This window comes from Electrona antarctica, assembly GCF_951216825.1.
Source record: "Electrona antarctica genome assembly, chromosome: 6".
NCBI lineage: Eukaryota > Metazoa > Chordata > Actinopteri > Myctophiformes > Myctophidae > Electrona > Electrona antarctica.
In genome coordinates this window covers 54,039,778-54,056,683 of record NC_136811.1, presented here as the reverse complement: position 1 = coordinate 54,056,683, position 16,906 = coordinate 54,039,778, and the positions used below count along the sequence as shown (strand labels likewise).

Sequence of the window (16,906 nt, the reverse complement as noted above, 5' to 3'; positions counted from 1 at the left end):
CTGCTGTAGATCTGCTATATATTTTTTAGACTAAACCAAAGGCATCATTTTCTCTATGGTTGAAACTCATTGCGCTCAAACTGAAAGGTAGAGTGGCGTGGAAACACAGCACGTCATTGGCCGAAGGGCCTGCACGCCTCGATGCTATTGGCTACTGGGGGAGAAAGGGGTTGGACCCATAGGTTGGACCTCTTGTCAGAGAGAGCATGTGTGCAGGAAGTAAACACAACACAAGAAGGGACTTTCTGCAGCAACTAAACACTGAAGTGCCAGTGGAGGGAGACTACACTACTACAGCACAACACACTCTATGGAGGTAAATTAATGTTTCTGCGTTTGTTGCAACTACTAGTAGTGAAGTTATTCTTTCTAACAATCAGCAAAGTAGGAAAGATCTTTTATCATCACTGTGACTGATGTAAGAGATTGGCTGGTGGACACAAATGAGTATAATCTTGGTCAAAATATCACTGAAGTTGACTGAACTACAAGTCAAAGTCGCTCAGTCTTGGGTTAAAGTACTGGACTACTTGGTTTTAAAAGAAAATACTTAAATATTCGTGCATGGGTTCAAACATAATAATAAATAGCCTAGTTAAGAATTCAAAAGAACACATTTATGTTCCAGATATTCTCAAAACATAATGGTGAAAATAGCAGATCTACAAGCCCCACAACAACGCGTTGCCATGCAACACGTGAGCTTGTGGATCTGCTTTTTTTTTACTGTAGTTGAAACAGGCAACATGGTTAATTTATAATGCACGTTTCCACTTCCTACCTATATTGTAGTGGAGTCAACAGTAGGCCTGCACAGTATGTTGTATTTTTTAAATGTATCCAAAAAATACAAATACTAAGTAAAGTACAGATCATAAAAAACATATACTTGAGCACAATTAATGCACTTGGTGGGTACTGCAGTGTCTCTCCACCTCTGCTCATAACAAGCCACTGTGGCTAGAAGGAGTAAATATGTTCTAGGTACTGTCTCTATCTGAACCGTGCACATTATTACACCTCTGCTCATAACAAGCCACTGTGGCTAGAAAGAGTAAATATGTTCTAGGTACTGTCTCTATCTGAACCGTGCACATTATTACGTTGAACTACTCAACTGAGACTAGTAGTCCGGCAGCCGATAGGCTTCTTTTGTTTAAAGTGGGTTTGGTATATACTAATACTAGTCTTTTTTTATTGGCCTAAAATATTGTCTATAGCCTATACATACATTCATGAATCCACTTGCTGACCGGCTGTCGGTATTGGGCAATTTCTTTTATAGGTGTTTCTTCTTGTGACCCTACCATTAAAACATCCTATGGCAGGCCAGAATGTCAACAATGTCAAACTTCCCTTATGCTTTAAGTAGCACGTGGCATGTCAAACTAGAGGGTTTTCCAAGCATTAGTTTTGCACAAAATACACTCCTTGGGCTAAAAACAGCCATGGCCCAGTTGCCCAAATGTGCCGACCTCATCAGTTTGTACATGTACCTGTGCTATTTGGACATATACCTGCATGTGCTCTGGACAATAGACGTAGGTTTGATCTACGTCTATTGGATTACATCTATCCATTCACGTCTTCAACAAAGACATGTAATCCGTAAGTCATCTTCTGTTATTAATGTACAAAAGCATTATTCAACCTGTTCTGTTGTACTGTTCCGCATGTTTCTACAACTTAGCCTACTGTACTGCCCATGCCTAACAGAAACAAACTTTTCGGTATTACCCGTATTGTTTCCAGTTCCAAGATCATCGGACTTCCCACACCCACACACTAATATGAACCATAAGGCCATCACACGGCTAGCACTTTCAATATCACATGACACTGATCATCCTCTGTATCGCCTTTTCAACCTCATGCCACCTGGACAAAGATACAGAAGTTAACAGAACCTTGCCATGGAAAAAGGTCCGTTTTATTTGGAGTTTTGTTTCCTCAGCCATCGCAGCATTAAACAAACCGCCGATAGGATGGTTCTGTGTACTGTGGGGACCTCATGTTTTTTGTATGGTCTTGGTGGGATGCGTTATCTGTTGCTTTGATGTGGGTGTTGTTTGATCAGAACTGTGAAGACGAATATCCTTCGGGACAATAAAGATTATTAATATTATTATTGTTTTGTTCGTGTTTAATTGCAGGCCAGCAGCTGCCGTCGCGTGCTACCATTTCACCCGCTACTTACTGCGAAGATGCAGGTGAGACGCCTTCCGTTATTTGTGAATGAATACATGTGTTGTGCAATTGGCCGCAGAGCCCAGGAGAGACAATTTGTGTTCAAATGTCTATACATTATTCTCATTCAGCACGTCACTTCCTGCCACACTTTGAGCTTGTAGATCAGCCCTTTTTTATTTTTTATGGTAACAATGTGTGCATATCAAAATGAGATAGCGGACATCAGCGGCCAAATTCATTTAATTTTGGGGGTCCTTGACATTTTCTTTTTTTTATGTATTTAAATATGTTTAGATTTGGACTCAGGTTTCAATGGGTTACCCAGTGATCCTTTTAAACACATTTAAAAATGTTATAGGCCTATACATATATTTTTTAATTGTCTAGTCCTGTACTGCGACTGTGGCTCAAGAGGTAGAGCAGGTCGTCCAATGATCCATGGGTCGGCGGTTAGAATCCCGGCTCCTCCTGGCTACATGTCGAAGTGTCCTTGGGCAAGACACTGAACCCCAAATTGCTCCCGATGTGCTGGTTGGTACCTTGCATGGCTTCCGCCACAATCGGTGTATGAATGTGTGTGTGAATGGGTGAATGTAATGCACAATCTATGTAAAGCGCCTTGGATAAAGGCGCTATATAAATGCACCATTTACCATTTACTGTTGTACTCTGACCTATATGGTGAATCATATTGATTCTCTCATCACATTTAAAGAGCAGTGGTTGTACTGTGACCTATCAGGGGTGGGCAACTTTGACGATGGAGAGGGCCACTATATTTCCACCCTCACTCCAGAGGGCCACATATGCATATTACTGTCGTAGTCAAATTAGCTGATCTACAAGCTCAAAACGCGTCACACTGCGATGCATTTTGAGCTTGTAGATCAGCTATTTTTGCTATATTTGAATTGAAATCCTGATTCTTTTTTTTGCTATTTTTGAATTGGAATCCTGAAAAGTAACATTTTTATTTAATTTCAAATGCCTTTAATTACAGTTATGCTAAGTTTATGAACTAAATTCAAATACATTGGACATAAAAATGGACAATACAATTTTAATACTAGTCATAAAAGCTACTAATTTGTAGACTAAAGCAATTACAGCTAGTCATGTTTGCATGTTTGGAATGGTTACAGCTGAACTTAATAACATTAAGTGAAGGTGGGGGGCTGCAACTGCCGCATGTGGCCCCCGGGCCGCCAGTATGACCTATATGTCCTATATGGTGCAGTGTTGATTTCGTCGACTAAAACTAAGACGAAAAATGTCCGTCGACAACCTTTTTTCACTGACGGAAACTAAATGAAAACTAAGCTATGATAACTAAAACTAAGACAAAATATATTGACAATTTCGTCAACAAATAAAAACTAGACTAAAATGTTAGGAAGGGACTAGTGGACAAGAGATCCAGTATAAGTCATTTTACACTTGGTTGCATGCTGAAAATAGCAGATCTACAAGCTCACAATGCGTCGCAGCGCAACACGTTGTGACGCCCACCGCGTCACAACGTGTTGCGCTGCGACGCATTGTGAGCTTGTATGCCTTGATGCCGTCTTAATGACAGATTTTACACTTGCCGAAAATAGCCGATCTACAAGTTCACAACACGTCGCAGCGCGACCAAAATAAATTTTAGTCGACTAAATCAACTGTAGAAAATATTCGACTAAAATCTTATGATATTTAGTCGACTAAAACTAGACTAAACACTAAAACATTCCGGGTGACTAAAATGTGACTAAAACTAAATGAAAACTATTCGAGAGACTATATGACTAAAACTAAAATCTAAATTTGCTGTCAAAAACAACACTGATATGGTGAATAATATTGCTTCTCTCTCATTGCATTTAAAGAGCAGTGGATGCTGTCGTCGCGTGCTACCGTTCCACTGGGTTCCTGCAGCCAAGCAGGTGAGACAGCTTCCGTTCTCTTAAAGGAGAATTTCCGACTAGAAGGCTTTCTTACCTTTATTTGTACAGTAGTTGTTAGAGCTGCCAACGAATATTCCATATTCGAACGAATTTTCGAATCAAAAAAATAAATGAATAACTGAATATATAAAATTAAGATTCGAATAAAAAAAAAAAAAATGCTGTGCAAGTTTTCGCGAGACGGTTCCGTGGGTAAGCGTTGTGAGCTTGTAGATTAGTTATATTTGCCACGCGACACGCCGACACCGGCATACATTGAAGAATAAATCAGCTGCCTCGCACTCTTCCTAAACGCAGACTACGCAGGCTGCGTAGTTCCGATTCACAAAAGGCCCCCGCCCGCTCTGCGCAAAGTCGGCAAAGAGCGCACTACGTTATTTGCGTACGGACGGTGCGCAAATAACGGTGAGCACAGGGCGGGCGGGGCCTTTTACGTTATTTGCGCAGTGAGTGTACGCTGCTCAGAAGGGTGAAATCTTCCGTCAACAGCGTACCTAGTGATCAGAATCAGAGACAGGCCTGGCCTACACCGAAACTTATTTTGCTGTGTTGTGTTGTGTTGTGTTGTGTTGTTTCGGACGGACGGGAGAGTATATTTTTAGACAACAACACACAGATCTATCACTCATCAATCTTCAATCATGAAGCGACTTTATCCTTCAGGAAATTATAAAAAGATAAATAAAATGCGTAAGGATGAACTGCGGCGCCGGTCCGGCAGCAGCAGCAATGCCGTGTTCTGTTCTGTGAATTAATACTGCCTCCGTGCCGTGAAGTTTTATGGGAGAAGGGAGAATGCATGCGTTGTGTTCCAACTCTGTTTTCAGCAGCGCCAATGCGCGGAGAGAGAGAGTTGCGCCAGCAATGCGATCTTAAATGTTATGTCTCAGGTTGTATTGGTGTAAATATAATTATTAAAAAATCCGAATGGCCCCGAATCGGAATCGAAATCCGAATGGGTCGAATTGCTCGAATCCATTTGGGTTTTTAAAACGAATATCCGAATGTAATTGTTGGACAATTCCGGCAGCACTAGTAGTTGTTACGTCCCCACCAAAGAGGTCCAGGTGTTATTTTGTGCAAATAACAAAATTTCCCCTACCATAAGGGGGTTGTGTTTTAGTGCTAATTTGCTTATTTCCATCGAAATAAGTAGTAAAGTGTGCCGCTTGGGATAATATTTACATTTTGAAGAGAGGATATATACAGCGATGGAAATAAGCGAAATAGCACTAAAACCCAATGCCCCATTCAATTGAATTCAATTGAATTCATTGAGGGCTTATGGTAGGGGAATAGCCAATAATGCGCTTTTGCACAAACTAACACCTGGACCTCTTTGGTAGGGATGTAACAACTACAAATAAAGGTAAGAAAGCCTTCTAGTCTAAAATTCGCCTTAACCTTTTTCATGTCAAGGACCCCCAAAACCCAAGCGGATTCGGCAGCGGCGAGCCGCTTTTGGAAAGGTGTTGCGCCAATGCAGGGACCTCCAGAAGTGATGCTTTAGTGTTGACAAACGTCTAAATGATTAGAACATTGTCAATTTATTCAAGGAAAATGAAGTGAGGGGCCCTCTTGTCATCATACATCATCACACATCATCAGGTCCAATCACAATTGGCATTCTTTTATCCTCAAGTCCTCAAGGCTAATCCACTTGTTGTGTGGCATCCTCACTTGTCTGTGCTCACTTTTTGAGGGGCGCTATAGGCAGCTTTGGGGGTTTGTGTAAACACATTGAATGCCCTTGACAATGAATGGCCAGCCTGTGAGTGTTTTTGACAGCAAATTTAGATTTTAGTTTTAGTCATAGTCTTTTGAATAGTTTTCATTTAGTTTTAATCCCATTTTAGTCACATGGAATGTGTTAGTGTTTGTCTAGTTTTAGTCGACTAGATTTTAGATTCTGCTCTCAAGCAGAAACGAAAGATCAAAAGCAGCGGCACCAAAAATCTGATAAATAATAATTTTGAGTTGTATAGTCTTGTTAGGTTGTTTTTACATTTGTGTTATTTAAAGACATTTAAAGCCTCATGACAATAATATTTTTTTGGGCCGAACAAATAATTAGAAAGTCTTTTGACTAAATCTACAGTTGATTTAGTCGACTAAAATGTGTTTTGACAGGCCTTGATATCGTTTTTCACAATTGTGGATCTGCTATTTTCAGCATGCAACCTAGCATAAAACTGGATCTCTTGTCCACTAGTCCCTCCCTAATATTCTTTTTGTTTTTATTTGTTGACGAAATTGTCAATATATTTGTCATAGTTTCATCATAGATTCGTTTTTATTTTGTTTTTATTTTGTTTTAGTCAGTGAAAAGGGGTAGTCGACGGACATTTTTCATCTTAGTTTTAGTCGACGAAAACAACACTGTTTTGTACTACAACACAAGTGTAAAAAAAAAGCTAAACCGAATCCAGGTCTGGTGAGTCGCGGGCGTGTGCACGTAACGAGCACGCACGCAAACAAATTCACGGGGCCGCGCTCACGTAAATACGCTTGCGTTGTCGCACCGCGACTTCTCCGAGCAAAAGCTCAGGTCTCATTGAAAATGAACTATAGGCGCGTTTTATCGCTCCCCGTTTGCAAGGCCCTTTAGAGAGCATTTCAACAAATACAGCTGGTTTATTTCTGTTAATTTATGCAATGAATTCTCCTTTGATCAGCTCAGAGAACGGAACGTGACTGAACAAACGTCGAGTCTGGTCGGCAACATGAAGGCTCTGGTGAGTTACTACATTGGGTACATAATGGGGGTCCCCAAGTGATTTTGGAGGTGGGGTCCCTAGAAGTTGAGCCTTTATTATGAAATATTCCCCGGCAAAATAAGTGTTAAAACCTACTGTAAGTAGATGATAATTTGACCCCCCCGAAACATGTTTGAAAGTGAAATATCCCTCTGTGGTTAACTCATAACTTTGGGGCAGAAATGTTTGAGTCTTGGAATGTATCTATATTTTTATTTTAATCTGTAGTCTTGCCACTCAAACTAAAATTGTTCTATAGGCCATTATCTACAAATTAGAAGTGAAAGGTAAACCTTTACATGAGTTGTAAATGACGGTGTGTCTAGGGTAGGGACCCCACTATAATGTAGAGACAAGCTGGAGATCACATGCTGTGCTGCTCTTTCAGAGTCTCGCACCTAATGGACCCCTCAACAGCACAGAGGACCCCTCAACATCTAATGGATCCCTCACCATCACTGAGGACCCCTCAACACCTAATGGATCCCTCACCATCACTGAGGACCCCTCAACACCTAATGGACCCCTCACCATCACTGAGGACCCCTCAACATCTAATGGACCCCTCAACATCACAGAGGACCCCTCAACATCTAATGGACCCCTCAACAGCACAGAGGACCCCTCAACATCTAATGGATCCCTCACCATCACTGAGGACCCCTCAACATCTAATGGACCCCTCAACAGCACAGAGGACCCCTCAACATCTAATGGATCCCTCACCATCACTGAGGACCCCTCAACATCTAATGGACCCCTCAACAGCACAGAGGACCCCTCAACATCTAATGGACCCCTCAACAGCACAGAGGACCCCTCAACATCTAATGGACCCCTCACCAACACAGAGAACCCCTCAACATCTAATGGACCCCTCAACAGCACAGAGGACCCCTCAACATCTAATGGACCCCTCACCATCACTGAGGACCCCGCAACATCTAATGGACCCCTCACCAGCACAGAGGACCCCTCAACATCTAATGGACCCCTCACCGTCACTGAGGACCCCTCAACATCTAATGGACCCCTCACCAGCACAGAGGACCCCTCAACATCTAATGGACCCCTCTACAGCACAGAGGACCCCTCAACATCTAATGGACCCCTCACCAGCACAGAGGACCCCTCAACATCTAATGGACCCCTCACCAGCACAGAGGACCCCTCAACACCTAATGGATCCCTCACCATCACAGAGGACCCCTCAACATCTAATGGATCCCTCACCATCACTGAGGACCCCTCAACACCTAATGGACCCCTCACCATCACTGAGGACCCCTCAACACCTAATGGATCCCTCACCATCACTGAGGACCCCTCAACATCTAATGGAACCCTCAACATCACTGAGGACCCCTCAACCTATAATGGACCCCTCACCAGCACAGAGGACCCCTCAACATCTAATGGACCCCTCAACAGCACAGAGGACCCCTCAACATCTAATGGACCCCTCACCAACACAGAGGACCCCTCAACACTTGATGGACCACTCACCAGCACAGAAGACCCCTCAACACCTCCTGACGGACCCCTCAACAGCACAGAGGACCCCTCAACACCTCCTGAAGGACCACTCAAAAGCACAGAGGACCCCTCAACACCTCCTGAAGGACCACTCAACAGCACAGAGGACCCCTCAACACCTCCTGAAGGACCACTCAACAGCACAGAGGACCCCTCAACACCTCCTGACGGACCACTCAACAGCAAAGAGGACTCCTCAACACCTCATGACGGACCACTCAACAGCACAGAGGACCCCTCAACACCTCCTGAAGGACCACTCAACAGCACAGAGGACCCCTCAACACCTCCTGAAGGACCACTCAACAGCACAGAGGACCCCTCAACACCTAATGGACCCCTCAACAGCACAGAGGACCCCTCAACATCTGAGGAGCCCCTCGTGAGGACAGAAGAAGAGCAGCAGGTGACATTTTCTTTTTTTGTATAATACCGTAGTTAAAATGGTTTTGCAAAACAAATGCTGCCATTTGTCCCAAAGTAACTATAAAAGGATTGCTGCTATTTTTCTCAAAAAGCTTTATATCCTGTATAACATGTAAATAACGACACAATGTGGCACAGCTCTGTTTACTAGGGGTGTAACGATATAGTAACTGCATCGAAAAATCTATTTTAATTTCAAGAATCGAAGTATATCGAAATGAAAACAGCAACATTGACTATGTATCGTATCGTATCGTTTTGCAATGGAAATAATCGGTATCGAATCGTTTTGCTATGTCATTTATCGATTGTATCAATACTACATTTTTGTGCGTGGTATTTAGCAATTTTTAGAAAAGAAAACGTTCCAACGTTCTATGTTTCAGCATTCCAACGTTCAACGTTCCAACGTTTAAACGTTCAACGTTCCAACATTCAACGCCAAAAACGCAATTAAATCGTTAATCGCAAATTATTTGTGTGACAATAATCGTCGACTTCAATTTGCAATTGTGACAGCCCTACACAGAGGACCCCTCAACATCCAATGGACCCCTCACCAGCACAGAGGACCCCTCAACACCTCCTGAAGGACCCCTCACCAGCACAGAGGACCCCTCAACATCTAATGGACCCCTCACCAACACAGAGGACCCCTCAACATCTAATGGACCCTTCACCAGCACAGAGGACCCCTCAACATCGAATGGACCCCTCACCAACACAGAGGACCCCTCAACATCTAATGGACCCCTCACCAGCACAGAGGACCCCTCAACACCTAATGGACCCCTCACCAACACAGAGGACCCCATAACATCTAATGGACCCCTCACCAGCACAGAGGACCCCTCAACATCGAATGGACCCCTCACCAGCACAGAGGACCCCTCAACATCTAATGGACCCCTCACCAGCACAGAGGACCCCTCAACACCTAATGGACCCCTCACCAACACAGAGGACCCCATAACATCTAATGGACCCCTCACCAGCACAGAGGACCCCTCAACATCTAATGGACCCCTCACCAGCACAGAGGACCCCTCAACATCTAATGGACCCCTCACCAGCACAGAGGACCCCTCAACATATAATGGACCCCTCACCAGCACAGAGGACCCCATAACATCGAATGGACCCCTCACTAACACAGAGGACCCCTCAACATCTAATGGACCCCTCACCAACACAGAGGACCCCATAACATCGAATGGACCCCTCACTAACACAGAGGACCCCATAACATCTAATGGACCCCTCACCAGCACAGAGGACCCCTCAACATCTAATGGACCCCTCACCAGCACAGAGGACCACACAACACCTCCTGAAGGACCCCTCACCAGCACAGAGGACCACTCAACACCTCCTGACGGACCCCTCACCAGCACAGAGGACCCCTCAACACCTCCTGAAGGACCCCTCACCAGCACAGAGGACCCCTCAACACCTCCTGAAGGACCCCTCACCAGCACAGAGGACCACTCAACACCTGAAGGACCCCTCACCAGCACAGAGGACCCCTCAACATCTAATGGACCCCTCACCAGCACAGAGGACCCCTCAACATCTAAAGGACCCCTCACCAGCACAGAGGATCCCTCAACATCTCCTGAAGGACCCCTCACCAGCACAGCTGACCCCTCAACACCTCCTAATGGACCCCTCACCAACACAGAGGACCCCTCAACACCTGAGGAGCCCCTCGCGAGGACAGAAGAAGAGCAGCAGGTGACATTTTCTTGTTTGTATAATACCGTAGTTAAAATGGTTTTGCAAAACAAATGCTGCCATTTGTCCCAAAGTAACTATAAAAGGATTGCTGCTATTTGTCTCAAAAAGCTTTATACCCTGTACTGTATAACATGTATTTAACGACACAATGTGGCACATCTCTGTTTACACTATGCTGTACCCCCTCCAAGTTCCAACTGTACATACTTTCCTTATTTTCAACTGTTTTTTTGAGTGGTGTAAACCACTCCTACAACTGGCTTTTTTGTGTTGAGTGGTGTAAACCACTCCTACAACAGAAAAATTGAGCATGGTTGCTATGTTCAAAATAATTTCTGACGTAATTAAATCACACCCGGGTGAACTGGATGACCGTAGCAACCATGCTCATTTTTTCTGCACAAAAAAAGCCAGTTGTGAAATCACATCCGGGTGTGATTTCATTACGTCAGATCAGAGCTGATCAGGCTATATAAAACCTTACACCACTCAGTTCACACGGGTGTGATTTTTTAGAGATGTCCCAATACTGTATCGGTATCGGCCCTTTTTGGTCATATCGGGGATCGGCGGATATGCCAGTCTAACCACCGATCCGACACAGGGGTAAGGGGTTGATTCTATGGCAGGTAAAAATAATGTGGAGTTTGCTTTCGAGTTGGCAAAACTGCAAGTGCACATTTGAGTGAGGAGTCTGCTATAAACAATATTTTTTCATCATTAATTATTATTCTCTGGAATCGGTATTCAGTATCATTATCAGCTAACACAGAAATTGTGGTCTCGGGGATCGGATCGGGAACGAAAAAAGTGTATCGGGACATCCCTAGTTCTTATTGAATTGAATTGAATTGAATTGAATTGAATTGAATTGAATTGAATTGAATTGAATTGAATTGAATTGAATTGAATTGAATTGAATTGAATTGACATCAGGCCCCTCCTCCACACAGGACGTCCCTCTCACTGAGGCGGCAGAATATGTGAGACGGGCGAAGAGAAAGAGACGTCCACCTCCACACCTCCACGACTTTGTGCTGTTGGGGTAAGAAATGGCGGCGCAAAAGTGTGATTCAGACTGACCACCATGTAGTCCGGCATTCAACAGGCTTCTTTTGTTTAAAGGTGTAGGGAAACGGAAATGGTGTACATTTTATTTTGAAGTTTCAGACGGTCTCAGCTTGAAACACCGGCTCTGAAGTTTCTGAACCAATCAGAGCGTTGCATCCCTTCAGGCGATGGGACGGTAGCTAGGGGCGGTAGCTATGCTATACTGAGGACGCATGGAGTGTGTTTGTTTACAAGTCAGATAGTCGGCCAGCTGTACCATTTTACATTGTTATGTGGCTTATTTCTACCCTATAATGTTTTCAGATACATATTTTAGCGTGAATTCGAGTAATACACTGTCTGGATGTTATCTTGAATGGGAATAACAATGGAGGATTTCTGTAATCAGTAGCAGCTGTGCTGGACAGTATTGGACGGACGCGCAGATATGGGGAATCAAACGGGTGCTGAGCTTCATTTTTATTGGCTTTTATCGATGTGGGCCTCGACACGTCATCACGCAGTACGTTTTAGTTTTCAGGAAGTAATTAAAATTCGATTTCTATGGACTTTTGATATAAAAATACACAAAAATGAAAATGTACCCATTGTTTTGGCATCCATTGTTAGATATGCTCATATGATGACCACGGATGTGGTCTAAAAGTGTGAAAAAATATATTAATTTTGATTGGCCTGAAAAGTTTGTCTATTATATTCCGTGCAGAGATGTGCCATGCAATGGTTGGCCTGAGGCCTGGTATGGTAGGCCTCAGGCCTACCATACCTGACCGATCAATACAATAATGCTGAATTAACTAGCTTGTATTGGTAACTTTGACTGCACAATAGCCTCCCATTTAACCTCCTTGTATAGGCCTAATATTAACCCACAAGCTAGTTAATTCAGCATTCTTTTATTGATTGGTCAGGCCTACCATTGCGTTGCACATCTATGCACGGAATATCTATATTCACAGTGAAAGGGGGTGTTTTTGAGAAGAACCATACTGCCTACGCATAATGTCTTTTGGGAAACCCAGCCATAGTCTCTTTAGAAATGTGGAAAAAAAATCAATATATATATATATTTAAAAAAAAGACAAGTTCCAATTGTTTTCTAATTGTGATCACAGTGCAGGTAACAGACGTGTGGCCCCCCTGACCAGCACAGAGGGCCCCTCCACAGCTTACAGGCCCCTATGTGGACCCTCCACAGTTTACAGGTCCCTAGAGGGACCCACCACAGCTTACAGGCCCCTATGTGGACCCTCCACAGTTTACAGGTCCCTAGAGGGACCCCCCACAGCGTACAGGCCACTAGAGGGACCCTCCACAGCCTACAGGCCCCTACAGGGCCCACCCACAGTCTACAGGCTCCTACACGGACCCACCACAGCGAACAGGCCCCTCGAGGGACCCTCCCCAGCCTACAAGCCCCTACAGGGACCATCCACAGCTTACAGGTCCCTAGAGGGACCGTACACAGCCTACAGGCCCCTACAGGGACCCTCCACAGCCTACAGGCCCCTACAGGGACCCTCCACAGCATACAGGCCCCTACAGGGACCCTCCACAGCATACAGGCCCCTACAGGGACCCTCCACAGCTTACAGGCCCCTAGAGGGACCCTCCACAGCCTACAGGCCCATAGAGGGACCCTCCACAGCGTACAGGCCCCTACAGGGACCCTCCACAGCCTACAGGCCCATAGAGGGACCCTCCACAGCGTACAGGCCCCTACAGGGACCCTCCACAGCCTACAGGCCCCTACAGGGACCCTCCACAGCGTACAGGCCCCTAGAGGGACCCTCCACAGCCTACAGGCCCCTAGAGGGACCCTCCGCATGTTACAGGCCCCTAGAGGGACCCTCCACAGCCTACAGGCCCCTACAGGGACCCTCCACATCTTACAGGCCCCTAGAGGGACCCTCCGCATGTTACAGGCCTCTAGAGGGACCCTCTGCATGTTACAGGCCTCTAGATGGAACCTCCACAGCCTACGGGCCCCTACAGGGACCCTACACAGCCCTCAGGCCCCTCACCAGCAGCACAGAGGGCCCCTCCACACCTAACGAGCCTAACGAGGAGGAGCAGGACGAGGAGGTGACATTGGGGACGCAGGACGTCCCTCTCGCCGAGACGCCAGAAGCTGCGAGACCGGCGAAGAGAAAGAGACGTCCACCGCCACACCTCCACGACTTTGTGCTGGGGTAAGAAACTCCGTGAAAGCCATTCACATTTATTTGTTTGTTTGTTTTATTTATTTGTTTGTTTTGCACGTTTAAACACGACACATTTGAAACTTGCAGCAAACCACTGGGTCGTGCAGTCGACTGTTCGACTGTTCACCTCCCGATGTATGAATGATTGTAAAGCGCTTTGAGCACTTGGAAAAGCGCTATAAAAATGCAATCCATTAAGACCACTCCACCACGTTGTGTCTGCTCCTCCAAATTGCAACAACTCTCTAACTGCATTATTATTATTAACATTGCTATATCTATCTATTTAAGTATTTATCTATTTGGGGACGGGGGGAGCACAATGTTGACTCATTTTAAAAAAAGGGTATCGCTGGACAGACAGACAGACAGACAGACAGACAGACAGACAGACAGACAACTTGTGTAAATCTGCCGCTGGTCAAGAAGCGTGAGTTATAGAGATACAAATCGAGAGACCACCACGCGGTAACTCTGTCATTTCTCGACTGTTTCCTCCGGTCTCGGTGTTGCCGGGACGCCCCGCGGAACCCCACACGGTACAGTTGCACCGCTCACTTCACACAGGTGTGATTTTTTTCCCCATAATCATTTAACTCAAGGAAATCCCCACAGATAGAAGACATCCTGTTCACCAGAGTTTCTCTTATGTCATCGTATTTAGGACAATAAAACAGGACGTGAATCTCGTTTTCAATTTCACCAAGTTTCACAGAACAAGCAATATCTCTCTTCTTCAGGAGAACCTGCCGGGCTCCAGTGCTAATGGTAATGTTCCTGACCGTATTTGTGCACAGAGAGATCGTTGTCTTTTGTTTAAGTTAAACTTCACATAAGGTTCTACGGTGTACGGTGTATTCTATGTGGCGCTGCTCTGTGGCGACATGGGCACAAGGGCTCCGCAGCAACTTTTGCAGGCGGGTCCTTGGGGTCCAAGACAAATTTCTCCCTCGGGAGACATAATAAAGAAACCTTGAACCTTGTATCTGTCCTTTTATGAGGCAGTAGTTTCGCAACTTAGATTTATACCATACGTTCCTACACCAGTTTTCTTTATAAATATGATAAATATGTTTTATAAGCTGCTAATTGACTTATTTACTTGGTCGTTCTCGTTCGACAGAGCCTAAAGCTCCATCGATGTAAATGGGTCTCCATCGCCTATTATGCGCTCAACGCGCATCGAAATGATCTACATAATGCACATTCTTTTGACACACGATTCTGTGGCATAGCCCCGTGGTCCTAAAATACATTATAGAGTTAAGAAGAGGTGCACAATCTTAGCAGGCTATGAATACGATTTATTGTAGGTTATTACATGGCTTGGTTGAATGCTTGATTCTGATTGGTCAATCGCTTAATTCAGCGGTGAATTATGTGTCGATAATGACCGCTCCGCTGTATAACAGACCGCTGCCTAATCAAACCCTCTGAGCACCAGCTGCACGGCTGCGCCCCGCTTGATTTACTGCTGTTTCCAACATGACAGCCATGTAAACACACACACACTAGTGACACACAATGTCATTTACAGCTAAACATTGCTCTTAAAAATGTTTTTGAAAACATTTGAGTGAGAAATAGACGAAGCAGGACCCGAAAATGGATTCTATTTGATCAACTCACTTCCTTGTTTTCCGACAGCTGCTGCAGACGCAGCCAGCGCGAACTTATGGAATACTTTTTTTGTTGTGTTTTGGGTCAATGTATTAATTTATGTTAGTTAGCCATGTAATAAGCGGGATAATATCTGGCTAGGTGGTCATTGTCGGGAGATAATTCACAGACAGGGAGTTTAACCACCGAGGCGAAGCCGAGGTGGTTACACTCCCTGAAGGACAATGACCACCTAGCCAGATATTATCCCTTACTTATTATACAGCTTGTAATCAAAACTAGATAAAATAAGGCTGCTGGCTATATTTTGTGTTTGTGTGTGTTTTCACATCCGTCGGACTATTAGATTTGGGATAATGAATGAAACAGATCAGCAATTAAAAATGGATGGTGGTCGTGAGCATGTAGATCGGCTATTTTAATTGATCTCTCTCTCTCTCTCTCCCTCTCTTTATATAATTTATATAATCAAATGAGGCATACATTGATCCATATCAATTCGTAACGTTATTTAATTGAATATTGGGTTGCCGTGGGCGATGCACTCATCACCTCACCTGAACCTGGCCATTGTATTACAAATAAATGCATACAATCAATCGTGTATGGGAACTGTCATTTCTAATGGCTAGTTTCAACGCTTCAATTCAATGTCCATAAATGCACTCTGTGTGTAAAGCCAAATGCTATCCAAATATAATTACATTAATATGGCATTCTAATACAACCAGAGACCTCCAATGACTCAGTAAAAGACTCAACCTTCTCCATCACACGGGTTCCCAAAGTGGGGTCCGGGGACCCCTAGGGGTACTTGAGGGAGTTCCAGGGGGTACCTAGGTCAATTTGAGATATAAGGAACCAAATGGACCCTTATGGGTCTGTAACTCAGAGAGTGTACAAATGGAACCAAATGGACCCGTTAGGGTCCATTTGTACACTCTCTGAGTTAAATTAACAGTGGTGGTTTTACAATATAAATTGGGGTACCAGAGATAGAAATACCATTAAATCGGGGGTTCGTCGCCTAATGCGTGTGAATTTCGGGGTCCATGAAATTAATATGTTTCGGAATCACTGCTAGAGCCGTAAAAATCCTCCCTTATCGGGGTCACATGGCATATGTTTTCAAGTGGGGGGTCCGTGGCCTAATAGATGTTGATTTGGGGGTCCTTGACACGAAAAGGTTTGGGAACCACTGGCCTATCGGACTCAGAACACATCATTTCACTGTGTGCATCTGTGCTGTCTATTGTTTTTTATTTATTTTATTTAACCTTTATTTAACCAGTAAAACACATTGAGACTGCGTCTCTTTTACAAGTGGGAACTGGCCAAGAGGCAGAAATAAAATTACACTTCAATACCACATCGTCAATGTTACATTTTGGACCAGCAAATACAACATCCAGAATACATC

General features: G+C 44.4%; 1 protein-coding gene across 1 annotated transcript in view; it reads left to right on the top strand.

Annotated features, from left to right (window-relative positions):
• Positions 1–237: 237 nt before the first annotated feature.
• Positions 238–16,906, top strand: part of LOC306925156 (uncharacterized protein) — a 29,785-nt gene continuing 13,116 nt past the window's right edge. The window contains exons 1-9 of the mRNA XM_079503844.1: positions 238–316; positions 2,154–2,210; positions 6,812–6,871; positions 7,281–8,010; positions 8,095–8,834; positions 9,374–9,536; positions 10,167–10,588; positions 11,545–11,636; positions 12,778–13,854. Coding sequence (XP_079359970.1) covers positions 311–316; positions 2,154–2,210; positions 6,812–6,871; positions 7,281–8,010; positions 8,095–8,834; positions 9,374–9,536; positions 10,167–10,588; positions 11,545–11,636; positions 12,778–13,854 — 3,347 coding nt within the window. The 5' untranslated portion in view covers positions 238–310. The remainder of the gene's footprint in view (positions 317–2,153; positions 2,211–6,811; positions 6,872–7,280; positions 8,011–8,094; positions 8,835–9,373; positions 9,537–10,166; positions 10,589–11,544; positions 11,637–12,777; positions 13,855–16,906) is intronic.